Genomic DNA, 23,213 nt, shown 5'->3' on the forward strand with positions numbered 1-23,213 from the left:
ATTAATACAACATTGTAAATCAACCATGCTTCAATAAAATTAAAAAAAAAAACCACCAAGAAAAACAATTTTTAATATACTAGACTAGAGTCTTGCTACTCCAACTGTGGTCCATGGACCCACAGTGTAACCTGGGAATGTGGCAGAAGTGCAGGATCTCTGATCCTACCCACGTCCTGCTGAATCTGATCTACATTTTAGCATAACCCCAAGTGATCCGAATGTACTTTCAAAGTTTGAGATGCAGTGGGTTGGATTTAACTAGAATAGAAAATTTCAGAGCATATTTTATGTAGTAAAGTCAAGGATTGTTTTGCAAAACGTTTATTCCGGTAAGGTATACGCTCTGTAAACACATGGCCATAGTCATGTGTGCACTGATTTGTAACATAAAAATTGTTACTGTGCATTGGGGTCAAATATTTTGAAAGCCACTGATCTAGAAGCATTGGTTTCAGAGGCACTCAAGCCACTCAGTATATTTTAGGGGTGTTTTCTCCTGTTTGATCCATAATCACACTTACAACTGTTTATTGATGGTCTAACGTATCTACTGCTGAGCTATTGATTGAGGTTTGGAAGGTGGTTAGAATTGCAAAATGCCAGCATGTTCCTGGCCTTAAACAGCTTACAGTTTTGTAGGGATTATAAAATGGATGTTGAAGCAATTAGAGAGCAGTTGAAGTTGTGTGATATATTTTATTTGTTTACTTCTTTTACACCACGTCCCAGGTACTGTTCTAGTGATTTTACATGTTAACTTGTTTGAAACCTCTTAAACTTTTGAGTCAGATATTCTAATTGTTGTTGTTAAATTTATCTTATTGTGGTAAGAATGCCTAACATGAGATGAACTCTGTTAACAATTTTTTTTAAGTGTACAAAGTAGTACCATTAATTATAGGGTATTTTTATTATCTCCATTTTACAGATAAGGAAACCAAGGCACCAATAGGTTAAGTAATTTGTCTGAGGCCACTCACATGGTAATGGCCAAATGGATATTATTGCTAATGTGTGAACTCAGAATCAGTTGGAGTGACTGGGGCTTTCCACCATGAAAAATGGTGTGTTTGGGGTAGCGTTAGATCTGTCATCTTTGCTCCAGACAGAAAACTTGGTAATACCCAGTTCCAGAGAAAACCAACCTTTTATACTACCATTTACTGACTGATACTGTATGTCTCGACTTCAGAGAGAAGATAGAGGATGCCACAAATTGTTTCCAAATGATTTCCAAAAGAGTGAGTAATTATACCTCAATTACAGTGTAATTTGGTAATGCTATAAATATAAATGCCCATAACATTGTGACATAAAGGATAAAGTAATTATTGATAGCAAATCTTAACCACAGAAGTTTGTTCTCCGTGGTTTTAGGAGGCTTGAATATTCTCTGTATACAGAAGTCAGAGTTTCCAAAGGAGCTGCAGTTTCCCAGCACAGCAACTCATTGCTCGATCACAGATCCTAACTTGGAGTCATGAAAATATGGCCACCACATATGTGTATGTTAGAGTTAATGAGAAATACCAGCTAGTGTGTTAAACAGAGCTCTGAATTGTCCAGCTAATAATTAATTTCACAGGTTAAACATTAAAGAAAGTCAGCCTCTAGGCTTTGAGCAAAAGGTTGCTAGATAAAAGTGGCTCCCTAGCTTGAAACCAGGAGGCATAAAAATCAAACCCACTTATGAAATCCTAACCAGCTTCATTTTTGAATGGTGAATTGTGCTCTATAATCAAGACAGAACTTGTTAGCTGAGTGATTAACCTGCATGCAAACGTATATGTGTGTATCTATCTATCTATAAAATGCTATTATCATTATTACGGTTTTACAGTGAAGAAATCTTGAATTCAAAGCCTTTAAGATATTTTTCCAAGGTTGCATAGCTAACCGGTAGCTACTAGGCATTGTGCCTTAGAAAGGAGTTTCCGTTGGTCCAGGATGTATGTGATCGGGTGTGGCTGCCCGGCACTGTGGAATGAACATGCATGGTCTTTGGAGGAAAACAGACAGGATTTACATCCCAGTTCCTTCACCTACTGTGTGACCTTGTCGACATCTCAACTCTTCCATTCCTCAGGTTTTAAAATTTATTAAAGTCAAATTATATACCTCTGAGAATTTTGTTTGGTTGGTTGGGTTTTTGGTTTTGTTTTTTGAAGTCCTAGGACTGCACACATGTACTAGAAAGACTCAGCATATGATTGGACTTGTGGCTAAGATTTTTGAATGTTAAAAAGACACAGAGAAGGATCAGCAAGGGAAAAAGACACATTGGGTGTTGCCTGGAGAAATTCAGGTGCAGGCTTCTTCTGTTCTCCCTCCCAGGGCCACGCAGAACTGGTTCCTTCCTCCAGCAGGGACATGCAGTAACATGTGTGGAATATCTTTGCCCAGGGAAGCCCACTTGAAACTCAGAAGGCAAGATTTTTATTGGGGGCTGCTCATAGAGTTATACTCTGCCTGCCCAGGCAGCCACACTACCAGCCTTCCAGACTCTCAGAAGGAAAGCATGTATTTTCCATCAATCATGGTGTTTGTGCAAACAATCTAGGCAGGCTGGTACAGCAGAATTCAGTGCCCCAGGTAAGCAAAGTTGCCTTATCAGATGGTAACATAGGGAACCTTCCAAAAGCCAAGTTCCCAGAAGCTAGCCATGGGCCAGCCCCACAAGCAGGCCTTTCTGTTTCAGGGCTGCTGTGGTAACTCTTTCCTGCACAGAGCTACTGTGAGAATTAAATAATAACGGTGGGCAAAAGCTTTTAGGAGAGTCTACCTGTTATGGCCTTCAAATGCCAGCTATTGTACTTGATCTGATCAATCCCAAATAACAGTTGAGATGTACAGAGTCCCTACTATGTGCCAGACACTGTTGTAATCGCTCTACTCATATACTCATTTAATAATTCTCATGTTTAAAATGAGGTTAAGTAACTTGGTGAAGACAAGAGCTAGTAAATGGTAGATTCAGGATTCACATCAAGGCAATCTGGCTCTTAATCACTAAAGAAGATTGGATGCTAATTATAAGCTCCACTAGATGAGGAAAAAAATTCTCAACTTTCATTGCATCAGCTCACACAGCCTGTCAGATATTGCAGCTATAATAATTGTTAGCTCATAAAATATTACAAGGTTCCTTCTTTGCAAACAATGACCGAGTACCTTGAGATTTTTGCGTGACCTTTGCAAATGTGATGAACACATTTCTTTACTCGCATAAATATCTCCCTCAACTGCTTGAGCTGCTCTCCAGCTATCTTATCCTTAAATGGAGGGTGATAGACAGCAGAGAGTCACGTGGGTAAATTGCTCACAGCTGCAGCAGCTGACCCTGGGTAATCAGGGTACCGCTGCTGTGTCCAGGCATATAATTTCCTCTTATAAAGATTTAGTCAGAGCGCTTTAACAATTTCAACACTTCATCAAGTCCTCTTTCTTTTTCTTTTGTTTTTGAAAAATATATTTATATAACATTTTGCAACACACAAAGCAGTTTTCCATGTACTATATTTTTAATCCTCCCAGCTGCTCGATGGTAGTTTTGGTGATCCCAGTCTCCAGTGGAAGACAGCAGCTGAGACATGCTCCCTGGTACTCATGAAGAGAGAGCTTGGGATCTTCTGCAAAGGAAGCTAGATGTCAGATCCAGACAGGAATTAACCCCATCTTCTCAGTAATTAAGAGCACTTGACAGAGTTCAGCCCAGTCTGTAATAGCTAACCAAAGCAAAAGAGAGAGGGAGGGAGGGAAGGATGGGAGGAAGGAAGAAAAAAGGCGCTGATGATTGAGGAGGCTAAAGGCAAGACTGCAACTTGCCCAAGACCATATAATATTACAGAATAAAGTTATTCTGACACTTGTTAAGACGGTAAGGAAGACTTTAAGACGACAATATTCCTATTCCCCTGCAGTAGGAGTATTGTAGCAGGGGAGGAAAATGGGGCTCAGCTCCAAGTACAGCAAGAACAAGTGGGGATTTATAGTCATGGAACAGGGCGGGGGGGTGTCAGTGGTTGGAAATTTACATTAATGGGAGACACCAAGGATAGAGAGATTCTGTGGCCAGGGACTTAGACATCAAAGATGGAGGATGAGGAACTTGATCAAATATCAAGTGATCAGGTATCCCTACTGGGGGGATCCTGACTGAGCAGGATTCTTTGCTGAGACTGGGCTAGGTAGGTCAAATCTGGCCGAGTCACATGCCTGCCTCTTGACCCTGGATGATCAGGGCCCTTTGACTGACACTCACAAGTGGGGGAGGGGTCCCCCCCACCCCCACCCCCCCCCGTCGGCAGAATTGTTTTGAAAGTTCTTTTACCACAGGGATAGAGGCCAAAGTCAAGGCCTGAAACCTAAGTCTGGACAAGGAGAGAGTCTTTGTCAATGGCAACGACCCTTGCTTGCCTGCTCTTTCTTCCTCTCCATCAGGACTGTCCTACTCACGTTCTCTTACTTTTGCTTTTGATAACTCCTTGCCACCAACAAAATGAAGATTTTTTCCATTGTAGATGGTACCCAGTATCTTAGTCTTTCTTTACACTTAACTGGAATGTAAATGCTTTGAGGACAAAGAATTTGTTTTCTGGGACTTCCCTGGCCGTCCAGTGGTTAGGACTCCGAGCTTCCACTGCAGGGGGCACTGATAGAATCCCTGGTGTAGGAACTAAGATCCTGCATGCTGCTGCGTGCAGCCAAAAAAAAAAAAAAAAAAAAAAATTTATTTTCTCACCTCTGTATCCCCCATGGTCTGGCATTTATATGTTAGCTATTCAGTAAAAAATGTGTTCAACGAATGAGTGACAGTAGTGCCCACTTTTTGAGGATTTGCCGTTTGCCAGGCACCGTGCTGGGTATTTATACCAGCTAGAGTTCTTTGAATATAAGCAGCCTCCGTCATCATTTGCTTCAACTATGGGGCAGAGCTAGCTAATAGTTAAGACACTGAAAAGCCAGGCTTCCTGGAGAACTGGAGCAGCTCTTAGGGATCCAGTTGCCAGGAACTCAGAGTGAAGGGCAGTCTCTCCCAGACGCCTCCAGCTGAGAAACCAGCGCTACCTATTTGCTGCCTATGCTGTTCCCCTCTGCAGAAGCTAAACTCTGGAGAGCAGCTCTGCTTGGCTGAGTGTGGGTCACATGCCTACCTCTTGCCCCCTGGATGGTCAGGGCCCTTTGACTGACAGACTCACCAAGTGGTGGGGGGACATTTTTCCCCCTGACCCCCTCCCACTCCCCCCCAAAAATTTTTTTTTAAAGTTCTGTTACCACAAGGCAGGCTGGACAGGCAAAAGCAACAGACAGGCTGTCCTTTACTGCTATGAGTTCACTTAATCCTCCCCCCAAATCAATTCACTTGATATTATCCCTGTGGCTTTAGAGAACAATGTTGAGGCCTTGGCAGTGAGTGTCATCATTCGTGGTTCCTGAATGTTGAACTCTGAATAGAAGAAAATAAAGATTGGGTAGACTATTTTCTCAGTCTACTTTCGATAATGAATATCTCAAGCATCATCTTTATCAGGGGCCGTTATTGGCTATAACTTTTTCCTTAATTTAAAATTTCTGGGGATTTTCCTGCTGTGCCCTGTGATAAGTTTTGGCTCTGTTTTACTTTTTATTATAGCTGAATATGAAGCAGGAAGAAAAATGGACACAGCCAGCCTGCTGTTGCAGTGCAAACAGAGGGGAACAAGGTTTCTTGGTAAAGTCACGGGCTAATACTTTGGCACACAATATAGTGTTGGTTTTGTTCAAGGACGACAGGTCTGTAGCTACAATAAGGCTTGACCTTTAGAAAGTATGAAGGGAGTAAGAGATGCCTCATCTTATATAATCTTCCAAAAGAAGGATGTTATGCACAAAGAACAGAGGTCTTTTGTGAACAGTGTCATAACTGTAAATATTTCTTTCCTTAGTTGACATTGGTATAGCTTTTGTCAGGTGCCCAGAAACTGATCCTCTAGATACAGACTGTGTTTGGCTCTCAAGCCTGGCCCCCTACTGACTCCTGCCTCACTCCTGACAGCTTGTGGGCCAGTGGCCCCTAGAGCACGTGGTCTTCAGTTTGCCCAAATGTGATGTTTTCACAGCAGCACAAGGAAGCCTTAAAATATATGCACAGTCTCTGTGCAGTTGAAGTTTGTGAAAGTATGCAATCTCCTATTAAGTACTCAGGCTGGCCTTATGTGGTGCATTAAGGACTCACCTGGGTTTTCAGTGGTCATGTTTGGAGGGACATGGAGGCTGGGTTTATTAAAAGAACAACATATCAGGGACTTCCCTGGTGGTCCAGTGGTTAAGAATCCATCTTGCAATGCAGGGGATGCCGGTTTGATCCCTGTCAGGATACTAAGATCCCACATGCCACGGGGCAACTAAGTCCATGGACCACATTTAGAGAGAAGCCTATGTGCTGCAACAAAGTACCCGTGCGCCACAGCAAAAGATCCTGCATGTCATAACTAAAACCCACCCGACACAGCCAATAAATAAATAAATAAATATTAAAACAAAAGACAAAAATCAACATATCAGGATCTCCTGGGTGGATTGGACAGCCCAGACTACTGATTCAGATGTGCGCCTTTCCTCTCCTTCTGGTCGTGAAGCAGTGTGGTGTTCAGTCCTGGTTACTGAGAGACATAAGCTTGACCACAGCCCTCAAGGGGAAGTTGTGGTGGTAGGGGGGCAAAAAGTTAAGAGGTTCTCCTTTAAGGACTAAACTGCCTCCGTTCTCTTTCCAATCACAGACCTTTTTTCTAGCTCTGACCCTGCGTCAATCTTCAGGGTGTTCCCTTCTCAGCTGGGAGGCTGAGGGATTTGGGCAGGGATTCCTGTGTGGGACCCAGGCTCTCCTTGAGCAATTATGATTTTTCCCACAGCCATTTCATCTTTGCCATGCTGAGGTCTCTCATAGTACTTCCTCTAGAAAATCTCCCACCTGCCACTTATGGCTCTAGATTCTTAGCCACTCACTTTAACTCAGTTTTTCTTAGCTGATACATTTGTCTCAGACAGTGTGTCTGGGTTGTCTTTTTTTTTTTTAATTAATTAATTAGTTTGTTTATTGACTGTGTTGGGTCTTCATTGCTGCACACGGGCTTTCTCTAGTTGTGCTGAACAGGGGCTACTCTTCGTTGTGGTGCACGGGCTTCTCATTGTGGTGGCCTCTCTTGTTGTGGAACATGGGCTCTAGGCGCATGGGCTTCAGTAGTTATGGCACATGGGCTCATTAGTTCTGGCTCATTGGCTCTAGAGTGCAGGCTCAATAGTTGTGGCACATGGGCTTAGTTAGCATATGGTATCTTCCTAGGGCAGGGATCGAACCAGTGTCCCCTGCATTGGCAGGTGGATTCTTAACCACTGCACCACCTAGGAAGTCCCTGGGTTGTCTTTTGTGTTCGGGCCTATAGTTCTTTGGAAACACTCCTTCTTTTTATCCACTTCCTCCCTGTTCCCTCCTTCCCTCTTCAGCCAGGAATGAATAAACAAGCTCAAGTCTGTTGATACTATGGAGTGATTACTAGTTATAAAACTGACCATATGTAAAACTACAGTGGTTTCACCTCACACTGGTCAGAATGGCCATCACCAAAAAGTCTACAAATAAATGCTGAAGAGGATGTGGAGAAAAGGGAACCCTCCTACACTCTGGGAATGTAAATTGGTGCAGCCACTGTTGAAAACAGTATGAAGGTTCCTTAAACGAAGAGTTACCATGTGATCCAGCAATCTCACTCCTGAGCATATATCCAGAAAAGATGAAAACTCTAATTTGAAAAGATACAGGCACATTGATGTTCATAGCAGCACTATTTACAATAGCCAAGACATGGAAGCAACCTAAATGTCCATTGACAGATGAATGAATAAAGAAGATGTGGTACATATATACACAATGGAATGTTATTCAGCCATAAAAAGGATGAAATGTTGCCATTTACAGCAACATGTATGGACCCAGAGATTATTGTGCTAACTGAAGGAAGTCAGACAGAGAAAGACAAATATTATGGAATGTCACTCATATGTGGAATCTAAAAAATAATACAAATGAAATTGTTTACAAAACAGAAACAGACTCACAGATATAGAGAACAGACTTATGGTTACCAGAGAGGGAAGGGGTCAGGAGGGTGAAGGATAAATTAGAAGTGTAGGATTAACAGATACACACCACTGTATATAAAGTAGATAAACAATAAAGATTTTCTGTATAGCACAGGAAACTATATTCAATATCTTGTAATAACCTATAATGGAAAAGAATCTGAAAAAAAAAATGTATGACTGAATCACTTTGCTGTATGCCTGAGACTAACAATATTGTAAAAACAAAACAAACCAAACTGGTCATATGTAAACTCTGATTGATGTGACTATGCAACAGTATTAAGTTAAAATTTAAGAAGGGAATACACACACATACACACACACACATCCTTATTACAGTTGGAAAAATATTTTTATTAATATTTATAACCAATTTTAATCTAATTTGGAGAGTAATCTTTTTGTAAAATTGTTTATGTTATTTTTAAATCGACGTAACAGTTTAAAGTCTCTAACATTTTATCTAACTTTATTCTGAAAAGCTCCCCTTCACTTTCTTCTCTGTCCCAGTAATGACATTTGACCCATAAAGGTGCCCACCCCCTCCCCTCTCCTTCCTCCTGAGGAAGGCTTGCATATCAGGGTCTATATTCTTTCTATTTGATTTTAGGCACTCCCTCAGCTGTCACCCGGGTTTGAGTCTGATTGGAAATGACCCAAGCCACCAGGCCAAAGGAGGGGGACTGGGTATTGGTTTTGGCCACTGGCAAACCACTCCTGTCTCTCTGAAGTCCTCTTCCACAGTTACTGAGAACATAACTTCAAGCAAGGATTCCTATCAAGTGGGAACATAATGTACTTTCTCATCAAAATGAAGGAAATAGGATGGGGAGATACTGTGAGGAAAAAAAAAAAAAGCAGACAGCAGTCACAACAACTTTTGACCACCTGGCTGTCAGGAGCTCAGGATAAGAGTTAGCTTTTAGGACAAATGGCTCTCAAAGTGCAACACTTAAAGGGATGAACTCGTTTGCTGGCTAGGTGTTCTGTTCCTGTGAGATGCCAGCCTCTAGACCGATCTTATTTCCAGTGGGAATAGGATGTAAGCTACAAGTACAGTCCATACACATAATTTTAAATTTTCTAATAGCTGCAGTGAAAAAAGTGGAAAGAAACAGGTGAAATGAACCTTAATAATATATAACTCATTTATCTCCAAAATATTATTTCAGAATATAATCAGTATGGAGAATAGCAAGCAGCTATTTTACATTCTTTTTTTTTTTTTCCATATTCAGTCTTCCAAATCCAGTGCATGTTTTACACTTACAGCTCCTCTCAATTCAGACTTGCCACCTTTCAAGTGCTTGTCAGCCATTCTGGAGAGCACAACTCTAGACATTTTTGAAACCAGCACAGAGTAGGGTGGTGTCCCAGTGAGTGTGTATGCCATTTTTCAGCCTCTTAGCTCAGAGATCCTTGTGTCCCGACAGCTGTAATGCCTGAAAGTTTCTGTTGAGAAAGCCCCTTATATATCTATTTTCCTGTGCCAGTTTGGACACCCAAGTAAACCTGGCTGCCACCCACACAAGTTTCTGGGATGACAACAATTCTTTTCTTTTTCTCCTTCCTTCCTTCCTTCCTTCCTTCCTTTCCTTCCTTCCTTCCTTCCTTCCTTCTTTCCTTCTTTCCTTCTTTCCTTCTTTCTTTCTTTCTTTCTTTTTTTCTATTTTTTGGCTGCACAGCATGCAGGATCTTAGTTCCCTGACCAGGGAATGAACCCGTGCCTCCTGCAGTGGAAGTGCTGTGTATTAACCACTGGACTGTCAGGGAAGTCCCTCTTCTTTCTTCTTTAGCTCAGTGATTTCACAGTCATGTTTTCTTTTTTCTCTGATTTTTAAAATATTTCCTTTGATTAAATATTTTTACTATTTCCACAAGTTAGAAATCGTTGACTGCGATGGTTTGGACTGGATCTGAACTCAGCAGTTCTCTTTTTGCTCAGAACGGGCTTATCTAGTATACCACCCAAAATTCAGGAGCACTTTCTTAAATTCCTAGTCTTTGTTATGGGATCCTTTGGATTTTTGCTGACAGCAGAACTTTTATTGAGATACAGTTGACATGCAATAAACTGCATATACTTAAAGTGTACAATTTGATATTTTTTCTTATTAGTAATGTATATATGGCAATCCCAGTCTCCCAGTCCCATATGTTCGTTAATTTCACTTGCTTTGAATAAAAGAAATGATTATAATTTCTTTTCTGCACATGGAAACATTGAGACCCAGGGACTGTCCATACCCAGTTCCGTCAGCAGGGAATCAGAGCCGAGTTGCTGGAAGGCATACCTTCTGCCTGTAAAGACTTTCTGTCTAATCACTCTTGGCTTCTGAGTCAAGCATAGTTTGTTACAAGGTGTGGGCTGCAGATAAACAGAAAGTGTTTGTTTTTTAAGCCTTTGATTTCAGTCTCCAGATCTGAGTTTGTAACAATAACAGGATTGTGTTTTGCTACAAATAAGAGAAAATGTGGTAATGCCTGCTTGAACAGAGAGTTTCCTCTTGATTTAGGAAGAGTTACCTCTTCCAGAGATTTCTACCTACATTACATGGGCCAGATCTGTGTCACATGGTCTCCCCTCGCAGGAAGGCAATCAGTGAATCTAATGCTGTTAGCTGGGCACACTGCCACCTGTACAAATAATAAAGGAGGAAGAGAGGGAGAATGGCTTTTTGGACAAGCAGCTAGCATTGTCAGCCACAAGGACAAATGTCTTTTTCATTAAGTAACTAAGTGACCTTCTCTCTGAAATATGGGCTTCCAAGGAACATGGGCTTCCTGTGTCCTCACACTGAGTTTTTGGTAGCTCTAAGCTAGATTTAAAGCAGGTGGGTGTACCAGGGGTAATGTCTTAATTTTGACCCATGTACCATGGTTATATTACCATCAGGGGATTCTGGGTGAAGGGTATATGGGAACTGTCTGTACTATCTTTACAAATTTTTTTATAAATCTAAAATTATTTTAAAACATAAAGTTTATTGGGAAAAAAAGTGAGGTGTTTCCTATGTTTTCTGTCTTCCTTCTTTTGTTTAAGAAAAGGTGTGTACAAGTATAAATAATACAGAAAATACATGGAGACAGTTTAAAAAAAAAAACTGCTAAATCTCACCACTGATATCCTCCTTTTCTGAACATCTGCTGCCTTTTCCTTCAAGGGTCCTACTTCTCTCCAGCCTCATATGAAACACCTGATAAATTACTATACCATAAAGCACCCACAGGTTATACAGTAACCTTTCTGGGAATGGTAAGAAGATGTCATCTGGGAATAAGGCTTTAGTGGGCTTTCACACCTAGTGGTTTTTGAGCAGGATTGATTCTGATACTCGAGCATCACATTGGATGTACTTCTCTATGTTGTTGGCTGTGCTGAATTTATCTGGTTTAGGCAGAATGCCTCCTTTTTCCCCAGACCAACTAGAATTGCTTCCAGACTCTTCCCCTACACAGGTGAAGTCTGAAAAGGATTAGGAAAGGTATCCTTTTGGTACTGACACCTGGGTGAGCCCTCAGTTGGAAACCCACATATGGCTAACATTAATTGAATGCCTCTGTGGATGAAAAACTCTAATAAGCCTTTTACCTATGTTGTTTCATTACTTCTTCAACTCATTTTATGGAGGAATAAAATTGAAGTTCAGGGACATTAAGTAACTTAGTAAAGAATGAAGCCAGTGTGCAACCCAGAACCATCTGTAGGCAGAGCGGTGTTTACCATGCTGTCGCTTTGTCCTTTTAATAAGCAATTCCAAGGTAATCAACATTTTACCCTAGTGAAGAAATTTGTAGAAAACATACCCAGCCAAATTGTCATCTGTTACCTGGCGACAAGAATAAAGGAAGGAAGAGCAGACTGTTTTCTTGTGTTTGTAAGCTCATCTGCCTCTTCATTTGGCATTATTATGGAGTAGGAGACAGTCTAGTGAGGAGATTAAGGGATGGAGTCTTGGAGTTAATGTCAATGTTTCTGTCTTAGATTTTTCAGTTAATTACTGCGGGACCTTGGGAAGGTTGACCTTGTGTAACCTCATCTGTAAAATACAAATAATTATAATAGCGCTCTCTGCTGCTTTGAGAACTGAATGATATAATCAAGCCGGGTGCTTAGCCCAGAGAGTGGCACAGTGTATCAACTTAGCAAATGTCAGCTGATAGCTACCCGCATTATCATCAATGTATACTCATTAGCAGATACCTTGGTGGGTAGAGATTAATATAAGTTTAATGGCCTCATCCATTGCTGGCCTTAAACAATATCTTACACATACTCTATGCTGAATATATACTCTTAAAAATAAGTTTATGCCAGCGATTCCAAAGGAACAGAGTTACACATTTCTTTCATTGAATTATGTATGTGAAGGATTCCATTTGCCAGACAAAATAAATTTGTTTTCAGACCTCTCTGCACTTATAATATGAATTAGTCTCTGAAAAACAACCTCGTCTTTGAAAAACATACCCTTTGTTCTGAATTTCATCACTAACAACACGAGGTTCTAGTCTTTGGAATGCACCCAGCTATTAAAGATGCATAGAGAAGAATAAAATATAATTTGACCTTCCATCTGTTTATTACCTTTACTCTTCTGGCAGTAAGACACAGAAGCAGCAGAAACCTGTACAATCACAATGTCATGCTTGGATTTCCTTATTTTCTTCGATCTTATGAAAGTTACTTGGATCCTTTTTCCTCTTTTCCGTCTCCTTTTCTCCCTTCGATCAATTAAATAAGTGTAATTGGGTTCTAACTTTGTGTATGTGAAGTGTTTTGTTTTAGTAATAGTTCATAGAACTTTATGCCCTGAAATCAATTTCCTGCCTTCATATCCTCTTCTTAATGTGTCAGTATCAGGAAGTAATAATTTTAGTTCTCTGACTCACTGCTGTTATTGCCTTTTGAACAGTTTTGTATCCCAAGCACCTAACTGTCCTTGTGTGGTAGAAGCACTTAAACACAGTTGCTTAACCTTCTCCAATCAAGGACTTGTGCTGCTTTGGAAAACAGAGCTCTTTCAACTCCTGCATCCTTTAGAATGGTTTGAGATGGGTAGTTTTGGCTTTAAGTACAGTTTTTTAATTTTTATGTTTATTTTTATTTTATTATTTTTAAATTTTTTTTGTTTATTTTTGGCTGCATTGGGTCTTCATTGCTGCACACGGGCTTTCTCTAGTTGTGGCAAGTGGAGGCCACTCTTCATTGTGGTGCACAGGCCTCTCATTGCGGTGGCTTCTCTTGTTGTGGAGCACAGGCTCTAAGGTGCCTGGGCTTCAGTAGTTGCGGCATGTAGGCTCAGTAGTTGTGGCTTGTGGGCTCTAGAGCGCAGGCTCAGTAACTGTGGCGCATGGGCTTAGTTGCTCCATGGCATGTGGGATCTTCCCAGACCAGGGATCAAACTTGTGTCCCCTGCATTGGCAGGCAGATTCTTAACCACTGTGCCACCAGGAAAGTCCCATAAGTACAGTTTAGATTTTCTTTAAAGAATAACTTTCATCTTCTATTGTAATTAATGCTCAATTCATATTTTCCAACAGACACGATTTAAAAAGTATGATATTCATTTTTTTTTGGTCTTGACAATTTTTTTTTGATATGCAGCATACTAAGTGACATGAAGTGCTTGCACTCTGTAGGACTGTGATCTAGCAGGCACAGGGAGACAAAAAGAGTGCTAATCCACCCCTGGACGTGTGAAACAACTGAAAACTTTTGTTGGCAGGGGCAGTGCAGCATTTTCATAGGCAGAATTTGTTTGCCTTTTAGAAATACTGTCTGAGGACTAGATCTGCCACCTCTTAATCCTTGAAGTTTGTCCTCTTAAGCAATGCCTGCAGGTGCTAACGTCCTTTCAGGAGGAGGTATAGGGATTGGTAGGATACGCAGGTGAGTCAAAAATTATCCACACTCTGGCTGTAGAATTTATTTTAATTAACTTTTAGAAAAGACAAATACATCATTTTTTGACACAATCTCCTTGCTTTTCAATACACTTTGGCCATTTGTCCACAAGCTTTGGTACTTCCTCACTAAAAAAATGTTTTAGGCTGAGCTGCGAGGCACAAATGCACCACTGTCTTCACTTTTTTATCAGAAGTGAATCTACATCCTCGTAGGGCTGCTTTCAGGGGACCAGACAGGTGAAAGTCCAATGGAGCAAGATCAGGCCTATAGGGAGGATGCTTTAACACCTCAAAACGAAGTTTTTGCAGAGTGTCCACAGTGTGGGCAGAAGTGTGCAGCCGTGTACACCCTCAGACCACAAAAAAAAACGAATCACTGCACGCTACTCTTCTTGCGTGCAGATCACAAGTGGGGCATCCATTTTTGCTCGCACCACAGTTACAAATGAACTGATATAACATGTTCACACCTGTACAGCAGTGACTGGGGAGACAGTAGCCTTCAACAGAAAGCACGGATAAGACAGTGTGGTCAACAGAAGTTTTAATATAACAGGGGTGCGGATAATTTTTGACTCACCCTCACATAAAAAAGAAAGCAAGAGGAAATGGAGCCAGTGGTAGGATGGAGTGACATCCTTGATGGCCCAGAAAACTCCTTCACCCACCATTGTACACTGGGCGAAGTGGTGAGCCACGCCTGCCTTTACTGCTGTGGGATGTCCTGGTGATAAGGGTATTAATCACAGCTAGGGAGGGTCTTCTGTCTGGGAGGTGACCTTGAAGACGTTTTAGCTGTGACACCTACTTGCAGTTGTAGTCGTCATAGCCCGTCAGCCTCATCCTTTGCTGGTCTTTTATCTTCCCCATTATAATAATCATTATCCTTATTCCCCTGTTTAAGCCCTCTTTTGACGCTTCTAAATTCTAACACTTTTTAAAAATTCTGATGAAGTTCTATCCAGGAGATAGTTGATGTCCACACATTCTTTCCACCGCTCCCCACCCCCACTTTCTTACTTTCTTATCACACTGCACTGCTGGATTCAGTTACTTATTTCATGAAGTCTGTTGTGTTATGTCATCTGCCAGCAGACATTTCAAGGATGAATGAAGGTATGTGATCTTCCTCCCTCCAACTAGATAAGTAGCCTAAAATGTCTTTTAGATTCAGCAGAACTTATAGGGCTTAAGATGATAAGTTTTTATATTCATCCTTAGAATATATGTGTGAATGGGATAGAAGCCAGTTTTCCCTCTTTCAGATAATCAGCTTTTTAAAATGTCTTTCTTTGCTAAAATCATCCTAACAATTTATAAGAGAAAAAAAGTAACCACATTGCCCACCAAAAGAAGAATATATCTGAACTATGTCACGCTATTCTGTTGGTAGACCGCATGACATTCCCCTCATGCCCTCTGAAAAGTGAAGGCATGCAGTGAATTAGGGTTCTGCTTTCTTTTACCAAACATCAACATTGTGAGTTTAGTGCTTCTAAAGCCCCCACTTCCCTAAGCAATAAGACCATCTTGCATTTATATTTCAGCTTTCTGGCTATTTCTGCTTTTCCTCCTGTTTCATGTCTCACTTAATACTAAGCCAAGCCAAGCCCCCCGAGAATTCCACCAATAGAAAAGGGAATGCTTGGAAAGTCCCAGAAATTATAAGCTGGATGTGTAAGAAGTTGTCAGTTTTCGATTATAGTGGTGATAAAAGCACAACTAGAATTGTAGATACTGAGTGTGGGCTTTGAACATTGTCTCTTCTTACTTCCTTCTGCTTAGAGATTAATCTCCAGAAGCAAGTCAGTCAACTATTCCTCTATTGCTGAGCATCAGTTTTGGTTCCAAATTTTTGTAGTTGCAAATAATACTGATGTGCCCATCTTAAAAAATATATATTCTCAAGGAGCAAAGAACAAAATTTGTTAAATTATATATGTCACAATATTTACTATAATATAAAGTCCTGTATAGCATTGGGATCCGAGAAATGAGGAATTGGAATGACCTCAAAATTTAGAGGCACCAGTCACTGTTCTTCTCCTTGATTTTTCTTTCCTTCTGTTTAATTTTTTCCCCCTAGATCTTAGGGTATTTTTTTCTGTGTTTAACAAAGAACAACCTTTTTACATAGCAAATAATTTTTGCATTTCATATGGAGAGTGTCATGTTAAAGTGTAGGAAGAAACCATGCATCTCCTATAAACTATATGTCCTTTAGCCATTTTTATTTCTTGAGACTCTATGTATGTAATTTATGGCTATACAAAAGAAATCTTTGGCTTTCTTAATCTAATTACTTCTTAAAACTTGGTTTCAAACTCTGCTCATCACCCTCCATGGACTTTACATTCTAGGAAAAGACCTAGGCACAAAGATTGTTAATGAACTTGTATTAATACTTAGATCTAATCAGTTCTTCAACACACAGGAACCTGTAACCCATCTATACCACCACCTTGTCACTGTCCCTCAGCCACTTCCTTCCCAGGATTAGATTGCGTGGTCTATCATGACAGCCGTGATCTTGAAAACACCTTCCACTCCATTTGTTTAGTGCCCTGTTCACCCTCAGTTCAGTGTATCACCTTCAGGGAAGAGACTTCTTAAAACTTCCTGTGTCTTAACACACTCCTTTATTCCTTGCTTTTCTTTGACTTCTGAGATTTAAGTATCTTCCAGTGGGATACCTACCAAACTTGAACTGGATATCTCATTGAGATCTCATATTTTTTATGAGTGGAAAGTGACAGGACTGCTCGTGGGAACTGGGCAAAGTGTTCTTTTAAAGACGGGCAGAAAAGATGAAATGGGTTCTGTGTGAGAACTTAGGTGACCAAAAGCTGAAGTCAATCTTTAGGAGTCTGAGAAGAATACTTAAAACACTGTATTACAGATACCATTTCATATCTCTTATATAAGTTATCCCATTTCTTCTTCACAGCAAAACTATGCAAAAAAATTGAGGCTTAAATTTAGTAAGTTGCTCAAATCACTCATGAAGGCTGCAGAACTGGGAGCAAAACCGAGCTCTTCTGACTCAAGAACGTTTGCTTTTCATTGGATTGATAGTGTTTTCTAAAAGTTATTCAGCATAAGAGAGTTTTTTGCTGTGCGCAGGCTTTCTTTAGTTGTGATAAGTGGAGGCTACTCTTCGTTGTGGTGCGCTGGCTCCTCATTGCCATGGCTTCTCTTGTTGCGGAACTCGGGCTCTAGGTGTGTGGGCTTCAGTAGTTGCAGCACATGGGCTCAATAGTTGTGGCTCACAGGCTCTAAAGCGCAGGCTCAATAGCTGTGGCGCATGGGCTTAGTTGCTCCATGGCATGTGGGATCTTCCTGGAGCAGGGATCGAACCCGTGTCCCCTGCATTGGTAGGAGGATTCTCAACCACTGCGCCACCTAGGAAGCCCCAGCCATTCATTTTTAAACTTTTTATTTTAGAATAATTATAGACTCACAAAGAGTTGCAAAATAGTATGGAGACCACGTGGTATATGATTCCACTCATATGAAATATCCAGAAACAAGGAAATCTATAGAGACAGAATAGATTGGTGGTTGCCAGGGGCTGGAGGGAATCTAGGGGTAGAGTGTGTTAGCTACGTGTGGGATTCCTTTTTGAGGTGATGAAAATGGTCTGAAATGGACTGTGGTGATAATTGCATATATCTCTGAATGTACTAAAAACCAGGGCTTCCTGGTTATTTCAGTTCAGGGCAACTGAAAAGAAAGCCTGTGCACAGCACAAAAGATCCAACACAGCCAATAAAATAAATAAATAAATTTATTTTAAAAAAAAATGAATGGCTGTGTTGCTGTGGGACCAGTACTGTGCTGAGCACTGAGGACACGTGACTAAATGAAGGCATAATCACTGCCCCAAGGAGCCTAGAGTTTAGTGGGAAAGGCAGAGAAGGCAAGGGACAGTGAGCGCATGTGGTACATGCTTTGGTGGAGGTAAAGTAGGCACCAGGACAACACCAGGGGGAGTATAATTTATACTGGGGGTGAGTTCAGGCAGAGTTTCCCCAGAGGAATTGGTTAGCAAGTTTTCAAGTGCATGACACGTGGAAAGAACCTGGGACCCTGTGTGGACTACAAGCTCCTAGGACATCTGTAGAACTGAAGTCTTTCTCAAGACTTTTGCTTCTGTTGGCTGGAGTCTCCAGGCTACAGTGCTTCGTGTCTACAGGATACCAGATAGTCCTCATATGTTATTTCTTCTCCCCAGTGTCCAACAAGCACCCATTTGTGGACAGCAATCTTCTCTACCAGTTCAGAATGAACTTCCGGCGGAGGCGAAGACTGATGGAGCTGCTCAATGAAAAATCCCCCTCCTCCCAGGAAACGCATGACAGTCCCTTCTGCCTGAGGAAGCAGAGCCACGACAATCGGAAATCTACTAGTTTTATGTCAGGTATGTCAGTTCCCATGTTTGTGTGATCACATGTGTCTGTCTTGTGAGAAATAGCATAGTAATAACTCACCTTTGTGAAATTCTGTTCTCCTGCAAATTTTTATTTATTTATAGCCCCCCGCCCAAATTTTTATTTATTATTCTCCCAAAAAGAAAATATACACACACAACCAAGTTGTTCCTGGGCACTCAACTTAGATGCTGTCAAGTCTGTTTTATAACATTACGTATTTGAATTCATAGGAGACCACTCAAGCTCTCACTCATACCTTTTCATTTACAAACAATCCTCACATGTCATTAAATATCCAGTTTTCTAAATCACAGCATTGAAAAGCTATGTATCTTAAGGATGAATAAAGACTTCTGAGGGCATATACAACTCAAAGGTGACTATCGATCTAATAATTAACAATTAATTATCAATCCATCATACAGAACAAATTGAAAGGCAGACAGGAGCTCAGAAAGCACATCAGCCTGGGACATTATATGTCAGGTCAGACAGCCCCATATTGACAATTAACCCAGTAAGAGATGATGACTGATGTTCACAAAGACAACCCCATTTAAACAAAAAATAAAATAACGCCATTCACTCAGAAAAGGTGAACTTGATGTGTCATTCTGTGTAAGTGGGTGAGGTACTTCACAGGATATCTTTAGCTCCTCTGAAAACTTCCCATTGACTTGAGAAACTGATGGGCCTAAGATTTGGACATTCTGGCTTTCACCTGAAAGCCAGAGCAAAATGAAAATGTGTATCTTGGTTAAGAATAGGATGTCACTGCGTGACAGCGAGAGCGAGAACACTTACAATTAGGTGAACTGAGAACTTTCTGCACCCCTGGCATGGAGCCAAACTTGGTTGCATGAATTTTCTCCTTTAATTCTCACTGTTACTCTCTGAGGCAAGACTTTTATTATCTCCACTTTACAAGTGAAGGAACTAAAGCATGGAGCAGTTGAGTGGCTTACCCCAGGTCATGCAGCTAGAAAGTGATGGACAGAGCTGAGTCTCGCACCAGTTATTATACTGTCCTCTCCCCGACCTTCCACATCCCAGATTCCTCAGACACACATGGGATGAAGGAGAGAAGGAACCAAGAGCCACTCTGGGAAAGTAGACACTAGCTGAAGGTCAGGGGCCTAGGCCTGTGCTTAGATGCACACCAGTTGTACGTCCCTAAGGTTGCAGTCTCCTGCAAAGGCAGAGGCTCCATTCACGTCCTCTGCTGGTACTAAGGTTTGCCTGTTCTTCAGTGGGCGCCATAGGCCTGAACACGTGATGATGATGAGAAGGAGGTAACCATGGTCACCATAAAAGCCAGCATTGACTTTGTGCTTCCCGTGTGCCAGGCATTGAGCAGAGCACTTGCCATGGCTTCTTTCACTGGATCCTACACCTTGCTCTCCTCCCCCTCTGGAGAGCCGGCCAGCTCCAGGTGGAGGGAACGAGATCAGATCACTGAGGCAGCAGCCTCAGATACACCTTCAGAGCCTGACATTGTGCCCTGTGTTTTAATGCCCTTCTGTGGCTCTGGGTGATTCATGATTTCATCTTCAATCAGGAGGCACTTATCATCACTATAAATACATTAAGTGGCTCTCCGGCACTTAATTTACATCCTTTCAGGGATGCTTAACATGGGCTTGGTCGTTCTTAAAATAATATTTTATGTAACTGAGTACTTTCACATATATAATCCACTCCTTGCACCAATCCCGTGAGCTGGCATTATTCCCACTTTACAGCTGGGGAAACGGAGGCTTAGGAAACGGAAGAGAACGGCCCCAGGTTGTGCCAGGGGTAAGGAGCAGAGCTGCCACTCAGACCCTTGCTTTTCTGACTCCAAGGCCAGAGTGCTTTATTCTGGCACACGTGACCTGTCTCACTGTCTGGCAGCCAAAAGCCCGCGTGCTCTAGGGAACCGAGAGCATCACCGCCGTGACTCTGTGTTCTCGGCCCGCAGTCAGCCCCAGCAAGGAGATCAAGATCGTGTCTGCCGTGCGGAGAAGCAGCCTGAGCAGCTGCGGCAGCAGCGGCTACTTCAGCAGCAGCCCCACCCTCAGCAGCAGCCCCCCTGTGCTCTGCAACCCCAAGTCTGGTGAGTGGCGGAGAAGCAGCCCCATTTCTGACCGTGACTGTGGGGGAGCTCTGGCGCGCGTGCAGGCTGCTTTCCCTGGGCAGCAGATTCTCGGGCGGAGGGAGACGAGTGTGGCAGGGTCTTGTGACATGGTGCTCCTGGGGGCAGCGCCCGTCGGATGGAAGGGAACGACGGAGGTTTGGGCAGAGGGAGAATAGGGCTGTAGGGCAGCCTCTGTGACGGCCATGGCTGACCCCAAGTGCAGCTCTGGGGTTGGGATGGCCTTTGAAAGTTGTCCCAATTCGGGGTGAGATGTCCAGGCCTTTATACCCTCACGTTGACCAGTCATTGGATATTGGCTGCCCCTGAGAGGAGGGCAGGACATGAGGAAAGCGTCTCTCTTTGGAGACAGAGTTCCAAGGGCAGTTGAGAACATTGGCTGTCTGCGGGCAGTCTGCTAGCAGTCCCAGATCTAGGAGGAAACACGCAGTCCTGAAGGAGGGTTTGAACAGCAAACAGCAGGGGAGATGCTACAACTGATGTACAGATCTGTCGGGTCTCTGCACCCCCTAAGGAAGAAGCTTGGATCTCTGCAAACTCAGGTGTCCCTGCAGTGGACTCTTGGTGCCTTATGGTTTCAAACTCTGCTCATCAACCTCCATGGACTTTACATTCCAGGAAAAGACCTAGGCACAAGGATTGTTAATGAACTTGTATTAATACTTAGATCTAATCAGTTCTTCAACACACAGGAACCTGTAACCCATCTATACCACCACCTTGTCACTGTCCCTCAGCCACTTCCTTCCCAGGATTAGATTGCGTGGTCTATCATGACAGCCGTGATCTTGAAAACACCTTCCACTCCATTTGTTTAGTGCCCTGTTCACCCTCAGTTCAGTGTATCACCTTCAGGGAAGAGACTTTGTTCCTTTTGTTCATGCGGTTTCCTTATCATCAGATGTTGGGGATACAGAGATGAGAGATCATGACCCCATCCTTCAGTGAGCACATCATGTCTTTGAGAAAAAAATAAAATGTGCTCATGAGAATAAGGATAAATAGATTTGTTCTCTAGGCAACTGGGTATTTCTCTTAATCTCCTTTTTATTTTTTATTTTTTATTCTTTATTCTTGCCTGGAGGAAAAGCTCTATAGTGGAGGGCTAGCTCTAAGAATAAAGTTGTAACCTGCAAGTGAATGAAGAAACTTGTTTCTACACTGTCTCTGGCTGGAAAATCTTCAAGCATCCATATATTACTGGGTTTTCCAGTTAACAGAGCACTGATGATAAGTTAGAATGAGAAGAACTGTGTTGTTAGAAATAGCATGTTTAAAGCTCTTGATAGAAATCTGACCCCTCCCAAGTTAAAATCAGAAGAGTTCAATTTCAGGAAAGAGTCAGCTGCGCTAAAGCCATTTTACATGTTTTTGATTGCTTGCCAAGGAGAAGATGAACAAAGTGTTGATTACTTAAATTACACATTCATCTTCCCTGAGGTGGGTTTACATTGCTTCCTCTTTTTCCATAGCCCCTTGACTCAAAGGGAAAATATTACTGATATGCACGGAGAGCCAAAAGATCAGGTTATCTTTTCTGGGTCTCTAAAGAACCAGAGGTGTCAGGGCTTCATTTTGGTTCGTAAGTCCTACCTGTTACCTGTATTCTGACAAGCAGCTCTTTCATTCTTAAGAGGGTTCCCAAGATGCAGGGACCTCATCTGTGATTTTTTTGTTTTCTCAAGCAGATAAGCAGGCTTATCTGGACTAATTGATAATTTCTTAATATATACATCATTATGTTGTAACCTGAAACTAATATAATGTTATATGTCAATTATATCACAATAAAAATAGAAAGTATAATAAAAATAAATGGTCAGTATTGTCGCGTATCACAAGTACGGTGTGATTCCACATTCATCCACATTCATAAACCCTGGAGGGGATTGTGGGGGGTGGGGGTGTGGAAACAGTTGACTGACAGAGAATAAAAAGGTCAGAATCCTCAACCATGGACCCCTTCTCTTACCTTCTGACCGTTTGCTGAGAGCTTCTGTTCTTGATACTCAACCTTCTCCCTCCTTGGGGGGACCATAAATTCATGTTCTCTTTTATGAGCTTTCTGAAAGCAAAAGTAATAATCCCAGCCACCTGTCATCTCAACAAGAAGCACTTCGTTGCCTTTGACTGAGAAGGTGCTTATTAGGGCCCAGCTGCCTGGTGGATCCTCCAGGCCTCACCTCCACGCTGGCTTTTATTTTTTGCTGCACACTTGTTCCAGGACTGGCATCTGACCTCTGAAGCCCACCAGCAAAGGGAATTGGAGGCTGGCACTTGGCCAGGTTCGCCTCCTAACTCTGGCCCTTCCAGTTTTTTTGTGGACTCAAGTTGATGATGTCTCTATAACCGGGATAGGATGGTCCCTGTCCCCCAGCCCCACTGGCTGCTCTAGGCGGCCATGGCAGTCCCTTGGCCAGTTCTTAGTGAGCCCAGGATGGATAGGGAAGTTTGTTTTCCGTGGGTATTAAGGCAACTCGCAAGTCAGGAATTGGCTGGGATCTTTGCCATCCTGGTGGACCACAGCAGTGATCTGCTGGGGACAGGTGTCTTAGGCACACAAGACAGAGCGACCTTTCGGAGCTTCTGTGCCCTTTCTTCTGAGTCAGAGC

General features: G+C 42.1%; 1 protein-coding gene across 1 annotated transcript in view; it reads left to right on the forward strand.

The window, feature by feature from the left end:
- The window catches only part of DEPTOR (DEP domain containing MTOR interacting protein), a 128,953-nt gene that overhangs the window by 67,171 nt on the left and 38,569 nt on the right, over positions 1-23,213 (forward strand). Inside the window, exons 5-6 of the mRNA XM_057734078.1 lie at positions 18,269-18,454; positions 20,428-20,562. Coding sequence (XP_057590061.1) covers positions 18,269-18,454; positions 20,428-20,562 — 321 coding nt within the window. The remainder of the gene's footprint in view (positions 1-18,268; positions 18,455-20,427; positions 20,563-23,213) is intronic.

This window comes from Hippopotamus amphibius, chromosome 5 (assembly GCF_030028045.1).
Source record: "Hippopotamus amphibius kiboko isolate mHipAmp2 chromosome 5, mHipAmp2.hap2, whole genome shotgun sequence".
NCBI classification, from domain to species: domain Eukaryota; kingdom Metazoa; phylum Chordata; class Mammalia; order Artiodactyla; family Hippopotamidae; genus Hippopotamus; species Hippopotamus amphibius.